At 28.4% G+C, this 21,266-nt stretch overlaps 1 protein-coding gene across 1 annotated transcript in view; it reads right to left on the bottom strand.

The window, feature by feature from the left end:
* Nucleotides 1-21,266, bottom strand: part of LOC136978908 (sister chromatid cohesion protein PDS5 homolog B-like) — a 134,645-nt gene that overhangs the window by 66,538 nt on the left and 46,841 nt on the right. Inside the window, exons 10-15 of the mRNA XM_067274744.1 lie at nucleotides 17,749-17,843; nucleotides 16,151-16,296; nucleotides 9,865-10,016; nucleotides 8,437-8,544; nucleotides 5,636-5,668; nucleotides 946-1,043 (exon numbers count right to left, since the gene is read on the bottom strand). Of these exons, the coding sequence (XP_067130845.1) occupies nucleotides 946-1,043; nucleotides 5,636-5,668; nucleotides 8,437-8,544; nucleotides 9,865-10,016; nucleotides 16,151-16,296; nucleotides 17,749-17,843 (632 nt within the window). The remainder of the gene's footprint in view (nucleotides 1-945; nucleotides 1,044-5,635; nucleotides 5,669-8,436; nucleotides 8,545-9,864; nucleotides 10,017-16,150; nucleotides 16,297-17,748; nucleotides 17,844-21,266) is intronic.

The raw sequence follows: 21,266 nt of genomic DNA on the forward strand, positions 1-21,266 counted from the left end.
TATATAAAAAACATTTTATAAACATAAAATTATTTTCTTAATTAATTTTTATACTAGAGAATGTAAGCATATCTGTAAAAAACATCTTAATTTAAAAAAAATTAATAGTTAATTAGTTTTTAAAACTTGCCTCATATAATTTTAACTGAAATTAATCAATTCAATATTCTTTTTGCTAAATTATTTATCTTTATTTTTATTTGCATATTTTTAATTTATAAATTAATTGAATATATATTTATGAATTTGATTGAATTATTCGATCCAGAATAAATGAAAACTACAATTTGATCAAGACAGTAATTTTAAAATAGAGTTTATTTCTATCCTTTATATATATATATATATATATCTCCTTTATATAAACATAATGTTACACTAAATTATATGCATTACTTGCATACACTTACATATTCAAATATAATTATATATATTTTGTAAAATGGCAGATTTAGCATTTATTTAGATTTCCATATTTTATATATACATTATTGACCAAATTAACTTTTTAGCAATCAATAAATTTCAACAAACAAAAATCATGCCTTGGTTAAAACTCTACTGACTAAGCTTTGCAAACAATAATAAAATCAAAGAAAAAATCTTATTTCATTATTATCTTCAGAAAGTGAAAAATTTCCAATGTCATACTATACAAAATTAAATGATAATTGTCATTCTGAAAATAATCATCTCATTGCATCTATTACTAAGTGCTATCAGAAAGAAAATTATTGAACAAATGAATACAAATTTTTCTAACTTTAAAAAAAAAAAATGTATTCATTTAATTTATACAGTTAACATCTGCAAACCCTCTAATGTCAAAATTTAATTTTTTCTTTTTACTTTAAATAATTAAGATTTTAATGATATAATTCTACTGCAAGAGAATCTTGCAATATTTAAACATGATATCAAAAATAATGATGGTAAATAACTTACTTGAAATTATGACAATTTTTCCACACAAATTTTTTTCTCTCTCATCACTTTTAGGTTGTCTAAGTGTTTCTATAATATTGCAAAGTTGGTTACGTACACTAAATAAAAAAACTTTTCTAATTAATTTCCATATAAAATGATAAGTAATTTATGTTATATTGGGCTGAATGGAAAGTTTTTGCATTTTTATCACACAAATCAGAACTGTAATTTAGTTAAAGCTATCATGATGTTTAACACATGTGATAAAATAAATATTAAAAAAAATTTCAGCATAGTATCATTAAATAGTTTGTTCAGAAAAAAATCAAAAACAAATGTCAACAGATAAGATCATAGTGTGTTTTATGAATTTCAAAATGTAGTACTGTCATATAAACAATAAAAATAATGTTTTATAACAATGGCACAACAATGTTTTATAACAATATGTTGTTTGAAGGACAGTCAACTCCAAAAATTACTGCTTTGTATATGATGGAATACAGAATATATAAATTGTCATATAGTTTTATTAGTCTCTAAAAGCTCAAATTCCAATGTCTAAAACAGAAATACCCAAATCTGGTCAACTAGAAAGGAATTCTTTTAACAAAATAATGTATATCCTCACATCAGTTTGATAACACAACAGAAAATGAAATAGTTGAATTAGGAAGTTTTAAATGATACACTCTATTCGTCTAATTTAAATGTCCTTTGATTTTCATTTCTCAGATCATTTCAATAATTTAAAAGTTTCAAAGAACTGAAATATAATGTACAATCATTTTTGTTTTTTGGATCAAAAATTTTTTAAGCCAATTGGATTAATAAACTTCTTGGAAGCTGGAAAAAAATAATTGCAAATGTTGGCAATTACATTGTTGACTGAATAAATATATTTCATTTTGAAAAAATAATCTTGACTTTTTCCCAAAAAATGCAAAAACTTTCTGTTCAATCCAAAAGCAGATAATAAACAAAAGATTATTTAAAATAGAGTTTATTTCTATCCTTTATATATAAAAGATATATATATATATATATCTCCTTTATATAAACATAATGTTACACTAAATTATATGCATTAACTACATTAAATACTACAATAAACAAAAGAATTATTTCATTTATTTTACATTTAAGTTTTTTTTTGTTTTGTGCATTTGTCACATGTATCACACTTTTAAACATAAAAATGAAAATTTTAATCAAAATTTGTTTTGATGATCTTCTTTTAGAATACAAAATGTTATATGTTAAATAAGGATATCATATGTCTTAATTACATTATTATAATTACAATAAACTAAAATTTCAATATAATAAAATGAAAAACACACATTCATTAAACAAAATTATTTATCAAATAATAATGAGACCCAATTTAATTGGCACCTAGTATGGAATAATAAATATACAACTTATGGCTGGCTATTAAATAATGAAATTAATTTACAATGCCATAAATGGCTCCTTGCTAAATGAATGAGGAGGATTCTCTAACTTTGAAGCCTAAACTCAAATTCTCACAAATATCAATTCACCTCTTCAGTGCACTTCAGCATTTCAAAAATGGACATGTTGTCAAGTTTCTAGAATTAGGTTGGGTTCAAAAATAAGCAATGCATCAATCTCAAGTTTCATGTAAAACTGAAAAATTGAACTGAAGCTCTCAAATTGCTGAAAATGAGTACATAGTGTGACATCTTTCCCACATAAGACAAACAATATCTCCATTTTGAAAAGTAAAAGAAAATAAAAAAAAGTGCATCTTAGAATCAAAAAATATAGCACAGACTTCCCTCATTTTAAATAAGCGATGCATTCCTGGCATAAACAAAAATCAGTGCAAAATAGTTTGCATTAATGAGAGAACACTATTGTAATTGCATCAATCCTGTTATTTAATAGCCACATTTTGTATAAATTTTTATTTTATATTTAAATTATAAAATATATTTACAAATTAAAAAATATTATATTACAAATATGAATTAAAAAATAAATTACAATTTTAATGTAATTTTTACATTATGCAATAAGTATTATAAATCTTATTTCTTTTATAATGGAAAACACAATTTCATCTTGTAATTAATTGATTAAATAAAATAAAATCGAAAAATTAAAGTTGAATAGTCTAACAAAACACTTTTAAGAAAAAATAAACTACAAAACCAACATTATATTAATCACTGAACTGATTTTACAATATTTTTTCAAATAAACAACCAGGGGTCACACTGCATAGCATCCAAATCACCACCTGGCAATAGCAAGTGACAATAAAAATCCTAATCCACTTGTTTTGACATTCAGCATGAAATTGAACCACAAATCACATTTCAGGAAGAACAGTAGAATATCTAGCTCCTCTGCGATGGGAGTCCAGTGAAGGTTGTCAACTCCATAATATTGCAAAGTTGGTTACGTACACTAAATAAATATAAACTTTTCTAATTAATTTCCATATAAAATGATAAGTAATTTATGTTATATTGGGCTGAATGGAAAGTTTTTGCATTTTTATCACACAAATCAGAACTGTAATTTAGTTAAAGCTATCATGATGTTTAACACATGTGATAAAATAAATATTAAAAAAAATTTCAGCATAGTATCATTAAATAGTTTGTTCAGAAAAAAATCAAAAACAAATGTCAACAGATAAGATCATAGTGTGTTTTATGAATTTCAAAATGTAGTACTGTCATATAAACAATAAAAATAATGTTTTATAACAATGGCACAACAATGTTTTATAACAATATTTGTTTAAGACAGTCAATCCAAAAATTCTCCTTTTAAGTGATGGCTTAACATGTTACTTTTGCTCTACAGATGCCAAACTCCAATAAGACTACAAGCCCCCACATTAATTAGTAAGTAATTCTAACACACCTAATGATTTCGTGACAGTACACGGCAAGTTAGGGCAAAAAAATAGGAAGTGATGTTGAGAACTGAAGGCAGTTTTGTGCAAAGCTGCTTAACATTTCCACATTAGGAGTTTTTATCAACAGAAAATTTGGGGAATTTTTTGAAGTGACTTTTTTTGGCTTTGATCTTTTTTTTTTCAGCTGACTAAAAACAAAAATTTTGACATGACAAAATCTGTAAAATACTGTGATGAAATGTGTTATTCAGAATTATTCATTAAAAGATTATTCAAAAAATGATTCCTATTGCTAACAAGAAGAGGGCCAGACCATTCGGATCTCTGGTTCAAACTAAACTTGGTGAGCACATAGTCTTAAACATGAATAGGTCTTGTCCAAATAATAGGACCCACTTCTCAAAAATGGACCTCTGAAAATTCAGTGTTTAATTTATAAGCCTTTGAAAGTTTCACATCTCTCGCAGCTAAAGCCTAGTGGATAAGATGCTAGGCACTGGAGCTAGACATGTAGGTTCAAACATTCAGAATTTTAGTTTTGTTTTTTTACATGTAACATTATTATTTTATTGCATCATTAGCATTAATATTAATATTATAATTCCTCATGTTTAATGATTATAAAACAAGAAATTGAAAATTGTGACATCATTTCCTGTTTAGCAAAAATAAGTTTCTGTATATTTCACTCTTTTACATTGTTAAATAAAACTTTTATTTCTTCACATTTATTTTCATATATTTTATATACTATGTCCTCCAAGTGAATAAGTTTCAGGTGTTACTGCACATGGATGAAAAAGACAAGTGATATGAAAACAGGGTAGAATAGCCACAGTGTTTTATTTTATTTTTTATTGTTAATATTATGGACAATTTCCTCATGTGCTCATGTTTGTTACACTTCAAATATCACAATACCACCATATCTTAAAATAAATTTGAAGAAATAAAAATTTTATTTAACAACATAGAAGAGTTAATTTACAGAGACTTGTTTTCACTAAACAGGAAATAACATCACAATTTTTAATTTCTTGACAGAAATAAATAAAGCATGAGGAATAATAATGCTAATGATGTGATAAAATAATTATGTTACACACAAAAAAATTAACTAGACTAAGATTTCCAAGCTAACTAACTAATTAAAATTTACACCTTGATCATCTAGCTCCAGTGTCTAGTGTCTTATCCTCTTGGTGACATTAAACTTTCATAGACTTATAAGCTAAACACTAAATTTTCAGAGGCCTATTTTTGGGAAATGCTTGACAAGCGGGTCCTATTATTTGGACAAAACGCTGTTTGTGTTTAAGACTACATGCTAACCAGGTTTTGTTCAAATCAGCAATCCAAATGTCTGATCCTCTCCTTTTAAGTGATGGCTTAACATGTTACTTTTGCTTTACAGATGCCAAACTAATAAGACTACAAGCCCCCACATTAATTAGTAAGTAAAACTGGTGACGATAAATAATTTGAAGTGGCAAAAAAAAATTTAAAACTGGTGAATAGTTGGTGATACTTTTAAATTTTCCAGAATGACCCCTAAATTCTTTATAATATGGTATTATTATTACAATAATACTTTTTGATTTGCATTCTTTTTTCTTTTTCTTTTTTTAAATATTACATATAGAAATAACATGAACAGTTCAAAATGTTTCACACCTAACAGGCTCATCAGTAAGTTTAGATATAATCTTATTTTATTTCTGCAAAGACTTAATAAAAAATGTGAATTGCATTTAAAAAACTAATATCTTATTATATAATTTTATATAATAATATTTAATATATACTTACATATTTTGACATTTGAGCAATTCGTTAAAAGCCCTACAAATAATAAATAAATATGATCAATAAAGAAAAATATACTATGAGAAAGAATTAATATTTTACCAATTATTTTTAAATAAAAATTTAAAACTTTAAAAATAATAATTTACCAGTAAATATTCAATATAAACTATATCTAGGAAAATATTTATATCTCTAATAATTAATTTGATTCTTTGCTGTCTGAGATTTTAATATCACATATTTCATAGCTTTTTTATATCGTCATCAATGTATTTCAAAAGTTATATAACAGGTAATATTATATTTTTGAAATCAAACTGAGTATAATATCATAGTAATTTTATTAATACAATTAAATAATTTATAATGAATAATACACATCTTAAAGTCCAAATACTGATAAACTTTTGAATCTGCTGAATGAATAGCAATCAAAGAAATTTATGTCTTCTGCCTTGAATAATAGGATATAGTATCTATTTCATTTATAATCATTGCCAATAACTTGCTTGAATGTAATTGCCAAGAACCAGCTTGTTTTTAATAAAAAAGTAAACTTCTAACAATAATGTATGATGATGACAAACTTAAGTCTGAAAACTGTGGACATAAAAAGCATTTTTTAAAAAATCAGCATTTAACAGCTGATAGAGATAAAAAATCTCAAACTGCATTATTATTGGTTTAAACTTTGCTTCTATTCCATTTCTTTAATCTCAATATGTAACCAGTTTAAACACCTTAATTTTCTAGGAATTATCACATCCATAGACTCTGTGTCTTCAAGACAATGAATGAATGAATGAATGAAAGCAATAATGACAAGGACTGTGCATTATAAAGTATTGTTAATGAAATAGACATATGTAAAAATTATTTTAATATGTAACATTAAGTAGTCAAAATGATTGGAATATTGAAAAATTGAGGAGTGTATCAAAAAATAGTTTCTGTTCAAAAGTTGTTTAGCTTGTAGGGAAGAAAATTCACTGAGAAGAAAAATGTTGTAATTTCCAAAATGCATCTGGGTAAAATAAAGTTGTTGATTGGCTAGTAATCAAGGAGTCTGTGGATGTGATAATTCCTAGAAAACTATGGTGTTTGAACCAGTTACACATTGAGATGCATTATTATTGGCTATTGAATGAACATCATAAGTATCTACAGGCTATTCACATAGGTATTAAAAGTAGAATTTTCCTAACACTTGAAAATTTACAATTATAATTAAAAGAGATCAAAAACTATTCTATTTTATTTTAGATTTACAATAAATTCCAAAGATCATCAAAGATTAAGTAATAGGCCAAAAATCGTGTATTTTGTCTTTAAATATTTTTTCACTGTTATGATATTATTCTCATGTATGATGGCAAATTATTCAATTCATTTTATGATGTTATAATTGAGTTCAATTATATTGTCATAAATAATGTAAATTAAATATATTAAGCTATTATAAAATTTTCAAGTAGGGCATTTTTATTCTGTTAAATTGATTCAAAATAATCTTTCTTTTAGGAACATAGTTAAATGAAAAGAAACCATTAATAGCCATAACATTCATATACTTTTAATAAATAACCAATAATACATGATATTTTATCATTTCATAAAATAATGTATTGTATACAGCAAATACAGTAAATGTTAAACTAATATTATTGATAGTTTAATGTTACATTAAACTACAATAAAAAATATTAACTGTTAGTTAAGTATATGTAAAAAATTTTTAATATAAAGTATTTATAAATAAACAAGCTAGATGTTTGTGAAAAAATAATGAAAATATATTTTACAGTAAGTTTCAAAATTTCATACATAGTGTGTTCAAAAAGCTCCAGGTCTAACACTATTAAAAAAGCAATTTTTCAAATAAATGAAATTTTATTTATTATTATTTAACATACATCCCTTCTCTCTCAATGTATCAATATATTTGAGAATGCTTGGAAGGCACACACCAGTCCTCTTGTGGAATCAAATTTAAGACAGCCATCACATTCAATTTGAATGGTGTCTACATCTTTAAAACAGTCTCAGTGTTATTTTCAATTTGGAAAATAAAAAAAGTTGCCTAGAGCAATACCCAGCAAGTAAGATGAAAAAATGATCATCATAACAGATTTTCTAGTGAGAAATTATGAAACAGGAGCAACAAGTGTGCCAGAGCATTGTCACAGAGAAGAAACCAGTCTCCAAATTTGAACATTTTTGATCTAACTCTGCAAATTCCTTTCAAAAGGTGGTCAAGTACTCCTACATGGAAAGGCCCATTCAGTCTGGCCAGGAGGCATAAATTCACAGTGGATAAGCCCCTTGAATTTAAAAATGTTATAAGCATCATTTTCACTTTCAGTTTTGTGGCCATGACTATTTTTAAATTAGTATACTATTCAAACACCTTGCTACAACTTAAACAATCTTTTCCATATGCAATTTGCATCATCAAAAATGTTTCGGTGGCATTTTTATCTCATTTAACAAAAAAATTGATTGCAACTCTTTATTCCATCAAGAAAATTGTGACAATGAAAGAAAACACACAAATTCAAACTGTCACTGCTTATTACAGAATGAGTCCCATTCAGTGAAATTTGAATAAAAAGTTAGAGCAAAGGTTCATACTAATTAGTTTTAGCAGTGACAGAGATGGCACCAATTATTCATCTGTAGGAACAAAGTTCTCAAACTTTTTGAATGCACTGTGTACTATTAAAACATATGACTTTATATTCTTGAAATTATCATTATTCATTGAATTTTCAAAATAATTTATAAAAAAAAATACCACTTACTTTACAGCATTATCATCAACTGTAGCAAATAACTGGTAGAGTTTTTTCATTCTATCTTTACTCTGATAGGGTACTAAACATGTATATAGTATTCGTTCAACCAATAACCTAAATATTATCAAAAGAAAAATATGTAACTACTTTAATTCAAATTTATCTATATTACATATGTAAAACTTTTATGAAACTCATTAAAAATATTTTTATTAAACAGTGGGCAACAATTAGTGTGAGCACTGTAGAAATTTTCATACCTAAGTGTGTTCATACCTGTTTCATACCTGTTTTTTGTTATCTGGTACCTGAGATAATTTGGATAATGCAGTGTTTCTCAACCTGTGGTCCACAGACCACAGACAGAAATCTACAAATGTGTTAGTGAGGGTCCTTGAGTTCTCAGAAGAACAAAACACATTAAATCATGGAATAAAAAATGCTTCCTATAATATTTAATTTTATTAAAAATACTAGAGTTTAAGTTAAAAATATAAATAATTTAAATTAAATAAAAAATTTTAAAACAAAAACATTGTTTTAAAATAAATGTATGTATAATAGAAATAACTGAATTTTACTTTAGATGAATTGCTGAAAAATAAAATTTAAGAAACACTAAAATAATGCATGTGCTTGGAACATTTCATACCCATGCTAATTTAGTTTCTTCTGGTAATTTAAATAAAAATAGATATCATTCTTTAAATTGAGACAGCTAATAATAAAAATATTCAAACCAATTAAGTATAAAGTACTACGATATATTAAATTAGAAATATATAGTATAAGCTATTAAATTTATTTGAAAAAAGGAATAAAATTAAACATTTTATATTTTCTTATATTTGCATGAAAAATAAAAGAATTTTTCATACAAATATAAAATTTCTTGAGAATTCTTAGTTTTCAGGCATATTGTTATCATGAAACAAACATAACGTGGAATAATTTTTTTTAGCACATGAATTAACATATTATAATAATATACAATTTAGTTTATATATGCAGTTATATATATTAAATTTTACTTATGTGAAAAAAAACCCATTAGATAAGCAAAAAATCCAACAAACAAAAATAATTTAATAATTAACAAATGTTTTTGACTGTTTTCAATGGTCATTCTCAAGTTTACATTGTATTCAAACATAAGTTTTAAAAGAACTAGCATTTTTTACTTGTGTTCATTTTTTTTAAATTTGCATTTATTGAACTATTTTGACAAATTTAAGAATAAATCAAACTGTTCTTATCTAAATTTAGTAGAATTCTTAAAGATAAGTAAAAATGATTTACTAAATGATCAAAAACATCCAAAATAATTTTAATTAACTGTTCTGATTTCCGTAAATACTGTTGCAATTAATTTATATATATCAGCTTTAGAGTCGAGTAAATCATTCTTTCAGTAAATTCTAAGTTTATAATTACCTGTCTTCAAGTGAAGACTGATAATATCCATGGAGAACTTTATTTTTTATCCAAGATATACAATTTAAGGTAGATTCTGGTAATTCAGGATTACTCATATTCTGTTTATAGAGCATGGCTAATCCAAGAAGTGCTTCTTTCCTAATTTTAAACTGAAATAAGATATCAATGTTAATAATTTTAACTATATTGCAAAATTCTAAACAAAAAGTATTTATTTTTATCAAAAACATCCATAAATATAATTATAAATGAATTAATTCATAATATTCACAAATAAAGAGTAATTTAAACTCTATTTAAAAGTCTAAAAATAATATTTAATAAAGCAAGCTTCATAATCATTTAGTTTGTTAATTTTATTATTTTGCATCTATTGTTATTACTATTTTATTATAAAAGAAATAAATAAATGTGTCCACTAGACTCTGTAATAACCTTAAACACATTATTATAGCATACTCACAAAAATAGATTCTTTCATTAATTAAAACTTCATTTTAAGATAAGTTTTTTGCTATTATTATATCTTTATCAAATAAATTTTTATTTGAAATTAAACAATTTCAATTAGTTCAGTAAAATTCAACAACTAGCTTCAATTTTTCATAAATAATAATATCCAGGCCTCAGAGTGCCATTTTCCCTCTGAAAAAGTGAGTGAAATAGTGACAAAACAAAGTAAAAATACAGAAGGAAAATTCAGAAAATAGCAGTAATATCTGTTTTTATTTATTATTATTATGGTTACATACAATTTAAAACTTTCTGTATATACTGTAATATATAAAGCTGAAAAACTGGGCTCTGTTACAGTATGCCAAAAACGGCTGCTAGGGGCATCCCTAGCTATTATTTAAATTAACAATAAGTTCAGTATATTATTATTTGATGACGTTTTTTGCATTTTTGGCTGCATTTTAGTAGGGTATGCCATGAGAAATTCAGTACACGTAACCCCCGTATAACACGGGAATTACGTTCCAAAAAATTGCAGTGTTATACGAAACAAAGAACTAGTGCGAAAAGGGGGGTTAGGTTCCAAAAATTAAAAAACATGCCATTAAATCCTTCTTTAAATCGGATTTATTATTCACAAGTCGAAATGCCGGATGCAGGCAGGCATCGGGGCATACAAAATTACAAATAAAAATAATAATATACTGAATATTATACTGTAAAAATATAAAATAATTTATATTGTTAATTTAAATAGTAGCCAGGGGTCCCCTAGTGGCCATTTTTGGGATACAGTGAAAGAATCCGGTTTTTCAGCTTTATATAGTAGATTTTTTTCATGGGTAAACTATTTATTATTTAAGTAAATATTTTACCAAAGGATTATTCATCTTATATGATGATCTCAGCATGAGCATCATCAACTGGTAACAGTTTTTATTACATTTCATGTTGTACTCTACGAGTGTTTTACCTAATTCCCGAACCGTGTTAGAGTGAACCCGTGTTATACGGGGGATGTTCCCAATTCTCAAACCATGTTAGAGTGAATCCGTGCTATAGAAGTGCCGTGTTATATAGGGGTTACCTGTATATTATTATTTTTATTTGTAATAGGAATTTATTATTTATACCACAAAATGACATTGCTGCTACTAGAATGCCCATTAGGGGGTGTCCTGAGCTACTAGAATAGAAGGATCAGAAATATGAAATAATCTAATAATCTTAATCTTCTTTGTTGTTTTTTCCTGGGCAATGCTGGGCTCATCTGCTGGTACTGTAATATTTTCAGTAAACCGTGAATACTTAATAAGTCTTTGGCTTCTGTAAATAATCAGTCATGAAAGATGATGTTCTTTTATTAAGATTTTTCTGGATGTTTTCAGCTTCCTTCTTTTTTGCTTCCTCTTGTTTTTGAACACTTTTAACACTAACAAGCATGACATGTGCTGTCCATATTTCATTCATGTTCTTAATGTTAATGGCCTTCTCCAGTTTTTTGTTTGCTGCTTCTAACAAAACTTGGCCTGTCTTATGTATTTCTACTTTTTTCTGTTTTAAATTCTGTTGCAGTGCCATAATCTTTTCCTTGTCACAAACAGCATTCTTTTGATGTTCTTCAAAATGTTTCTGTGCTTCCTCTTCTGCTCTTTTTTTCTGTTTCTCTTGTTCTTTTAACTTCTTTTCATTTTCCAATTGTTCTTGATAATTTCTATGTGCTGAGGCAGCTAATTTCAGTAGATCCTTGTAATAGGTACAAGGTGTGGGTTTTGGTCATATATGTTTAGTCCCTCCTTAACAATTAAAAGTGAATTAAGCATTCTTTCTGACAAATATCTGTTATGGTAGCTGTTTATTTGTTCTACAAATGTATGTTTCTTTAATCCGAAAAAAAGAATTCTGGTAGACTGTCTTACAGCCTTTAGGTCAGGAACATCCTTTATTGAAGATACAGGTTACATATGCATTTCAAGCTTATTTTATCTTTAATCCCCTCTTCAATGCTATACCAAAGAAATTTTTAAAAAATAATCAGTAATATAACAATATAATGTGCGTTATATTGTTATATTACTGATTATTTTTTTAAAATTTCATTTGTAAAACATTCTTTCTGATATTGATGATCTATCAGGAGGAAATGCCTGGCGTGAAATTAAAAATCTCCATTCCACATCAGCATTGCCATGAGAGAGGATCAATGCTGATTTCACCAATTTGGTTACACTGGGATATCTTGCATTCCCAAGGGAGTCAACCAATTTAAAATACTGACTCCAATAATAATCAATTCTCTCATCTCATCTATTGAGTCTGTTCAATCACTCTCAACTCACTCAAATTGAATCCAGCATCTCTTGAATTATATAAACTCGGTTGTTGATCTCTCCAGTCACATTGTCAGTATTACCTGGAATTTCATCATTTTTTGATGGGCCTGAGAAACTATCACCTAGTGCAACCAATGTCAGGTCAACCAATGTCTTAGACCATAAGCACAGGTAAATTTTTGTCTGTGCTTAGCAGTATCTCCATGATCAAAAAGTGCTTGGAAACCTTTTTTTCACTTGTATTATGCAATTACATACTTTGCAAAATACGTCAGTGTACAGTTACTCATAATCCTACTGTACAATCTGCCTTGTCCTTTTGTTTCAACCAATCAGTTTGAAATTTGCACTTTGGTGGTGTTATATTGAGTGGATTCAAATCATTACACCCATCATCTATACTCTAACTTGGAACCTTCTATAAACCAACAGTTTGTTGGTATCATTCTGCTAGAAATTTTATTGGTCAATCACAATCAGAAGTGAGTAAACATGTGTTGACCATGTGATCGGGCACTTCTCTGCATTCTGTTTCTTGCCTTTGTTTTCACAGAAGATACAACAGAAAATACCTTTTCAACTATTACTACAGCATTGCTGATAAAGCGTATCAGACAAGTAAGGGCAAAAGTTGCAAGCTCTTTAAATGCATGATGCTGAAGCACACCATTCCAAAATTGTTCTGTGTCTACAGGGAGTTGATCTTTCTTAAACAGAGCTGCTTCTTGCTGGTCAACAAAAGGTAACTTCCTGTACTGTTCTTCAATTATGTTTGTAAAGTACTATTTTTTTTTTTAGTATCTTAGGAAACCGACTATAATTACGGTCAGTAAAACTTCAGTTAACCTAACGGGTACTTTACGCGGATTCGAGATTAGTTTGCCAGGCCTGGGCTTTTAAGCGTGCACCGAAAAATTAGTAATAACAACGATAAATATCAAGTCAAATCAAAAGTTCAAATATATTTAATTAGCAACTAGAACGTACTACGTACAAATATCAATAATTCCAAACAAAATTTATTAACGAAAATCAACAAGTCAACCCGACAATAAACTTAGCTTAACTTAATAGTAATTCCCCTTTGAAATTCGACAAATCAAATACTTAGCAACTATGAACAAAATCTCTTACTAATTAAACGTCTATCCGTCACCTCACTATACGAAGAAACTATTTCCTCAATCCTTTCGATATCGTCAAATCGTCAATCGAACTCCTCTTTAGCACCTTGGATCGTCCAATTATCAATCTGGACTTCTATCAGAAAATACTTCGCTTTCGAATTAACCTCGCTCTCACAGTCGCCTCGATTTGGAAATCACCTCTCCTTCTTCGGTTAACGTACGGGTTTTATACTGTGAGGTGACGTCACACTTGAGCTGGGTTACTCCTCTTATTTACATACTTAGTTGCTAACATTAACTTTGTTCTGGCAGCTTTAAGTTTCCGACAAAGCTTATAAACCGTTTACAAAATATTTATCATAATTTTCTGGGATGTTTAAGACGGTTTATCAAGTATTTCTCTACTAGTGATTGTGGGGACTCCCCCCCATTTTTTTTCTGCGGACTGTTACTTCCGCCGGGCAGCGCAAGTGCGCAAGATGTTTCCTATGGCGCTTATTTCTCCGTGAGTTGTTTTTTCTTCATTTTTCATTACTAACAAGAGAGTGGTGGGGAACCTTCGTCCTAAATAAACATAAACCCCAAACAAAAAGATAATAAAACGGAAATAATAATAAAATAAAAAATAAGGTTCAGACTCAGTTCCTTACATGTTGATGTTGCTTGCAAGATGCAGAAACGGTAAGTCAGAAAACACAGGTTTTGAAACTTGATTTAAAACTATTCCAAGGCTTAATTTTGATAGTCTCTGAAAAGTGTCCCTTGCTGATGGAACATGTCACTTGATTGCGAACTTCTTCAAGCATAGCCATGCATCTTTCTTCGACATTCTTAATTTCTAAATGAGCCTCATCACTGTTATTCTGTACAAATTGCATGCCATTATGAATTTGGAACCAAAATCAACTTCTTGAATCTTTTTCTTTTGCCTGTTGACATTGTACAACCTGTTCTGAAGACTCTGCTGATATAAGAAAACTTGTTTATACAGTTCATTAGGATCAGTTTTCATTTGTTGGAAAATGCTGTTCAATTTTTCAAATTCCCTCACAATAGGTGTCACAAACTTAAAATACAAGTAATTTTTGTAATCAAATAGCATTTCTTTTAATAGTCTTGCTCGCTTGTTCTCTAGATGTGCCCTATGGAAAGGGATGTATAACCTCAAATAAACTGACATGGCAGCATTCCTCTGGAATAAACTGGCATGCCAGTTTTTACCATATGGAAATATTTGATTTTATGGTCTCCCAGATAGACAAATATACTAGACAATCCACAAAAATACAGTAATATTTTATTGCTTATGTTGAATAAGTTGTCAACTACACTATTCAAATACTCAAAGAAAAATTTCATAAATATGTATACTAATTTAAAACTGAAATGTAATCATAACAGCTATTTTTTATCATATCAATATAAAGCATCTATCATTAAATCTAAAAATAATACTCAATTAACTAAACTTAATATTTTGATATGATAAAAATAAATCAAATATAAAAACACTGTAATCTAAATACTTCAATATAAAATATTAATAATTATTTTTAAAAGCTCTGGTTTAATATTGGGCAATTAAATTAAGTAACAAGTTGAAGATTTGAATTACAGATATATTGCTATTTATCAGTAGTTTTTAAAATTATTTGAAAAACAAATTTTATAATTACACATTAATATAAATAAATGTTTATAGTAATTTTGGTTTGGAGCATCCAAATAGTGCAATTAGTAACATGTTAAGCAAGAATTTGGATTCAATTCCTATTATCAGCTAAAATTTTTAGAAATATTCAAATTTAATTAAAAGTTATAAATAGATAAAACATCCTATTAGTATTCCAAGTAAAAAAAAAAAAATAATCAATAACTAAATTTATTCAATAATAATCTTAATATTTTAGCAAAATTCTTAATTTTTCATATTTGAATATTCAACTCTTAAGATATTTTTACAACTGCATCTCAAAAATAACATATAAAGGTAATCACATTTAAATATTAATGAAAAATCTTAAGGAATATTTTCTAAACAGGATAACAATATGATTTAGTTCTTTGAGCCTCTATGTCCTTAAATATTTCAATTTTGTTTATATATTATACACACAGACCTTGTTTATAAATATAACTTAATAGGAAAATAAAGACATTTTGTCTTATTTTTGACTAAGTTTTTCTCCTTTTGCTAATTCAAAACTACAACAGTATAATAAGTCCTATTTATAAACAAGGTGAATAATATATAAACAAATTGAAATATGACTTAGTATTTAAATAAATCTTACACATCAAACATTATGCTCAATTATGTTTCATTTTCTATAATCATTTTACAATTACATGAAAACCTGAATTTACCTTTTTATCTAAAGTTCTTTCTTTTACAAAATTTAACAATTCTTCAGAAATGCTACTGAATTCTTTTTTTGCAGCACTTATAATTGCCATAACAACTTCATATCTTACTGTTTCTTCTGGATCATGCTGTCTATGTCGTAATTGTTCTAGGTAAAAAAGTCAATTAAATTAATTATACATATTAACAAAATTTATCATCTATAGTTTTATATTATATATCTACATAAGAGCAATTAATAAATAAAATTTGTTGCAAACCTATTCACACATGAAAAGTCATGATAGAAACAATCTCTAAACTCAAAAATTGTTTTACATTAACAAAATTTTTTTTATAATTTTTGTTTTATTATTGTTCACTTTTTTATTTTAAAAATTCATTCAATATTTAATTATATATGGGCATTATTCAGTTCATAAACATAAATTTATTTAATTCAAAAACTGAAATTCTGAATTAGTAAATCTTTATGACACTGCTTACCCATACATTGTTTTTGTATCAAAATTTTATTAGACTTTTTAAAATTTTTAAATAATTTTAAAAAAGGAAGTATTTCTTCAGTCTATGTTGCATTTATTTACTTCTTTATATAATTAAACATATTTAAACTGTACATAATCTATGAAAAGTTAATAAACAATCTTAAAATTAAGCAGAAATATAGTTTCAGCATTTTTATTTAGTCAATAAAACAAACATTTAAGAAAAAATCCCATTAAGTTATTCTAAATTTGACAGTTATTGAAAATGATGAGATCCAAGTAACAGGTCTTGATTTTTTGATAATTATGAGAATTAATAGTTTATTACAATTTAAAACTTTGAAGTAAAATTAAACTACATTTTATTTTATCCAGCGGATAAAAACAAATTGATACATATGAATACTTTCTTATTATTATAAACTATAAATTATGAGAAGTAATGCAACAAATCTGATGATAATAATAATCCATTTTGTAATATTTATTTCATTAAATAAAGTTGAATCTGAAAATATGATAAAGAGTAAATGTAATAGGTAAAAATAAAACATAAGCTAAATATAATATGAGGATATATGATTTAAAATAGAATACTGACACTTCAACTTGAAAAATTACGTTAAATCTAAATGAGCAGTTATTTATTGTGACATCATCACAATGCGAGAAGGCAATTTTTAATTGTATTATTAATTAATTTAATTTAAAATATATGCTTTCAACCTCAAATTAGTAGCGGTTTGCCTGTGTACGACATACTTTTCCTTTAGCAATAGAATCGTGCTGGTCATCTAGCTAACACCTTTTTGCATTGGAAGTTCATATATAGTTAATCAGAGCTGCCTGTTCCTAAGATTTCCACATCAGGTCTCATCTTTCATCTATCTAACTCCATTCTTGAGATGAAGGAAAACCAAACAGACAGACAACAGTGGGAATTTATAGGTCTACAATTTTTTCAAGTTGCAGTCTAATTTTTTAGTTATTCATAATTTCATTTTACAATGAGAATTTTTTGTTAAATCATTTTAAATTCAAATTCAAAAGACAAACTGTAATATGCAAATTTTCTCTTAATTATTTAAAAATCTAATCACAAAACAATTTACCTGTAATATCTTGGCTTAATTCAGGATGATTCAATAGAAAATGCATAGAATACTGAACACAACGCATTCTAACTTGCACACTGATATCATTATATCTAAAAAATAATCAAAGAAATAATTTACAACTTTAAATAAAATTAGAAAATATTTCTTTCAGATCATATTTTTAAATAATAAACAATTTTGTATTTATCTGATTCACCTACTAAATTCAAAATTCAAATAATATAATACTAAAGATGAATTTAATAAATCCAAAAACATTTAATGTTTAAAATAAATGTATTGTGAATTAATTTATTGTTATTACTATTAATACAGGGTGACAATAATTAACCCGTACAAGTTTTTTGTATCGTAAGTTTATTAAAGAAATGAAAATTAGCAAAACAACAGCATATAACAGTGACAATACTTTACGTATTAATCAGATATTCAGCCAGTTTCAAAGTGGCCTCCTTTTGCTTTGATGCAGAGCCCCAAACACATTTTGAAATTCTCAGCGATGGGCTGCGCTCTTCTGGAGACAGTTTGTCTCATTCCCAGCGCAAGGATTGCTTCAGTGACTCCAAACTTTCATGGCGCTTAGAACAGCCCTGGCCTCCAAAATGGACCAAACACTGTAGTCCATTGGGTTCAGATTCAGCGAGTACGGTGGCCATTCCGCAGACGAGATAAAATCGGAAAAATGAGCCTTGCACACTCCTGAGTCTTCTTCGCCCTGTGTGTCGGCGCCAAGTCCTGCTGAAACGTCCATTTCGCACTGCCAAAATGCTGCTGAGCCCACAGAAGTACCACAGCCTCGAGAATGTCATGGTGGTACACATCTTGATTGATTTTGGCCCCTTGATCGACAAAAACAAGGGGTGTCTTGCCGCTCGCACAAATTCCGCCCCAAACCACGACTGACATTGGATTTTGTGATGTTCGATGACGGCTGAGCGTCAGGAGCCCCCGCGGACCAGTTCCTGTCGTTTTGATGGTTGTACGAAGAAAAGCTTCTCGTCTGTGAAGAGAATACACTCCCATTGTCGACCTGCGGCCCGACGCTTGAGTTAACGGGATCTTTAGAGTCTCACTCACTTGTTTTCATTGGTGAGGAGCTGAACCTTTTGGAACTTGTAGGGCTTGAGTACGAGTTCCTTTTTCGCCATTAACCGCACCGATTTGCGATTGATTCTGATCTCACGAGCAATTTTTCTCATGGAGACCTTCGCATGTCAGTCAACTCGCTTTGTGATGATCTTGCGGTTCCTAGACGTGTTGACAGTGCACTTTCTTCCACGTCCGGGACAATCACCATTGTGGCCAAGCTCCTTGAATCACCGAACTGCATCTGAGACTGTCATTTTTGGAACACCGAGCAGACGAACAATTTCACATTGATGCTTTCCTTGCCGGAATAGCTCCAAAATTGCACAACATTTGTTCGACACCATTAAAAAAATAAAGAATTAACCCTTATTACATCGAAAGTACATCTACACGGGCAGGAAATCATGGAGAATTAAACAATAGTATGTAAATTGGTGACAGTAAAAAAGTTCAGGTGCAGCATTGCTACAAACTTTGTACGGGTTAATTATTGTCACCCTGTAATAATAATTTAAATCCCAAATACCACCTCATGGATTGTGTATTCCTCATGGGAATACACAATCCATGAGGGAATACACAATCCCCACCACCTTAGAGGGCTAAGCTGGATGGCTATCCAAATTAGACAGACCAAATGTGTCCTAAACCCAATAACTATGATGTAAATATGTAAAATAAATCTTGTACTGAATCAGTCAATGACCAAAATAATAAGACTGCATCAAGTGTAAGGTGAAAAATAGGCTACAGGACTCAGGATCTTCAACCGAGCAATCAGAGTCAAAGATTGTAGAACTACTGGAAGGACCAACAAACCAACAAAAATATATGTTTGTGAAGGATAGGAAAATTATGGTTTGCTGTTACAAATCAAACCTTTCTAAACATAGATACCCAAAATGAATGTACCAAATTTGGAAGGAAACTAACCTGAATTAGGTGTCTCAGAACAGCAGCTTGCAGTCAACAAAGTTTTATTGAAACAAATAATATGTTCATTTAACAAAGGTGGAAATTGATAACAATTTCTACCTTTGAATGCTTGATAAATTTCCAGGATTAATAAAGCATTCAAAGACGAAAATTGTATCAATGCACAAGATTGTGAGATGCTGTTGGCTGCAAGGCAAATATTTTATACCATGAGGCTAAACATAAAACCAAAATCTAATACCTACATAATTTTATAGACCTCGCTAAGAAATTGGTCTCAACCAATGGTGGTCATTACTTTTAATTTTAGAAACACATCAATAAACATACCAAGGAAATTACATAATTTAAAAAGATTCCAATGCATTACAGAATATCGAGGCATTCCACATTTTTAAAAATAAGTTCCAGTTAAATCTGAAACAGATGTGAGATATGGTAGAATGTTAGCAAAAAGCCAAATTATAAGAAACTTTATTTCATTTGTTTCTCACAGAATTAGTTTAATTGTCAATATAAGTCTGTTAGTAGGTGTTCTTCAAGGCAACAAGCCTTTCCCCTCTTTTCAGCCTGGAAAGTTTTGGGGATAGAATTTTAACAACTAATTGTTGATAGACGAGAACATCAACTTTTAAACAATTACATGGTTAGAATATAACAACAATCAAAAGAAATAGTAAACTATCTGCCCGGATTAGCCTTATTCTCACTGTCCTAGCTGGCCCTGCGATGACACATTTGGAGTGTCATCACTACAAAATATAAGGTCTCCTGATGGGGATATCACAGTCACGCACCTGATCTTCGGGTGATTGTTACCAAAGAGTATTCTTTTTACTTTGTGACTTATTGTCCAGATCATCTCCCCGTTTCCCCAGACATTTGCGACCCCAATTACTGAAACAACTGTAAAGAGGTAGGATGATTAACCAATTTTATGTAAACTCTCTCTTGGTCTGTTACTTTGTAAATAAATTGAGAAATGCACAATGTAAGAATGCCGCCACTGACACCATGGTCTTCATCAGACTGACGTCGGAGAATGGGTTAAGTCTTGCTCCACAACTCCCAACTTCTCTTATAGACTACTAAATATAGTCAAAAATGTACATAAATTATCTACACAACAGCTGGAAAAGCACTTATATTTATGTTCAAAAAAAGTCAACCTAAGTTCCAGTTTTTGGAAATTGCAGTTGAATACTGAAGAAAAAACTGACAGTAGAAGAACATGGCAAATGTTAAAGAAAGACACTTAACAAACAAACAAAAAAAAAAAAACAAAAAAAAAAAAAAAAAAAAGACCTAATTCTTGCTGCAATAGGACAAGCACTAAGAAGAAATGCAATTAAAACATGGGCTAAAGAGTCATAATAATCTCAAATGCTGTCTCTTCTTAGAGTAATGAAAGCATTGAGCCTATCATAAGTAACTGTGAGAAAATTGCACAAACTGGTTACTTCTAATGACATAACAAATTAGAAACA

This window comes from Centruroides vittatus, unplaced genomic scaffold, assembly GCF_030686945.1.
Source record: "Centruroides vittatus isolate TY-2023 unplaced genomic scaffold, ASM3068694v2 contig_563, whole genome shotgun sequence".
NCBI classification, from domain to species: Eukaryota; Metazoa; Arthropoda; class Arachnida; order Scorpiones; family Buthidae; genus Centruroides; species Centruroides vittatus.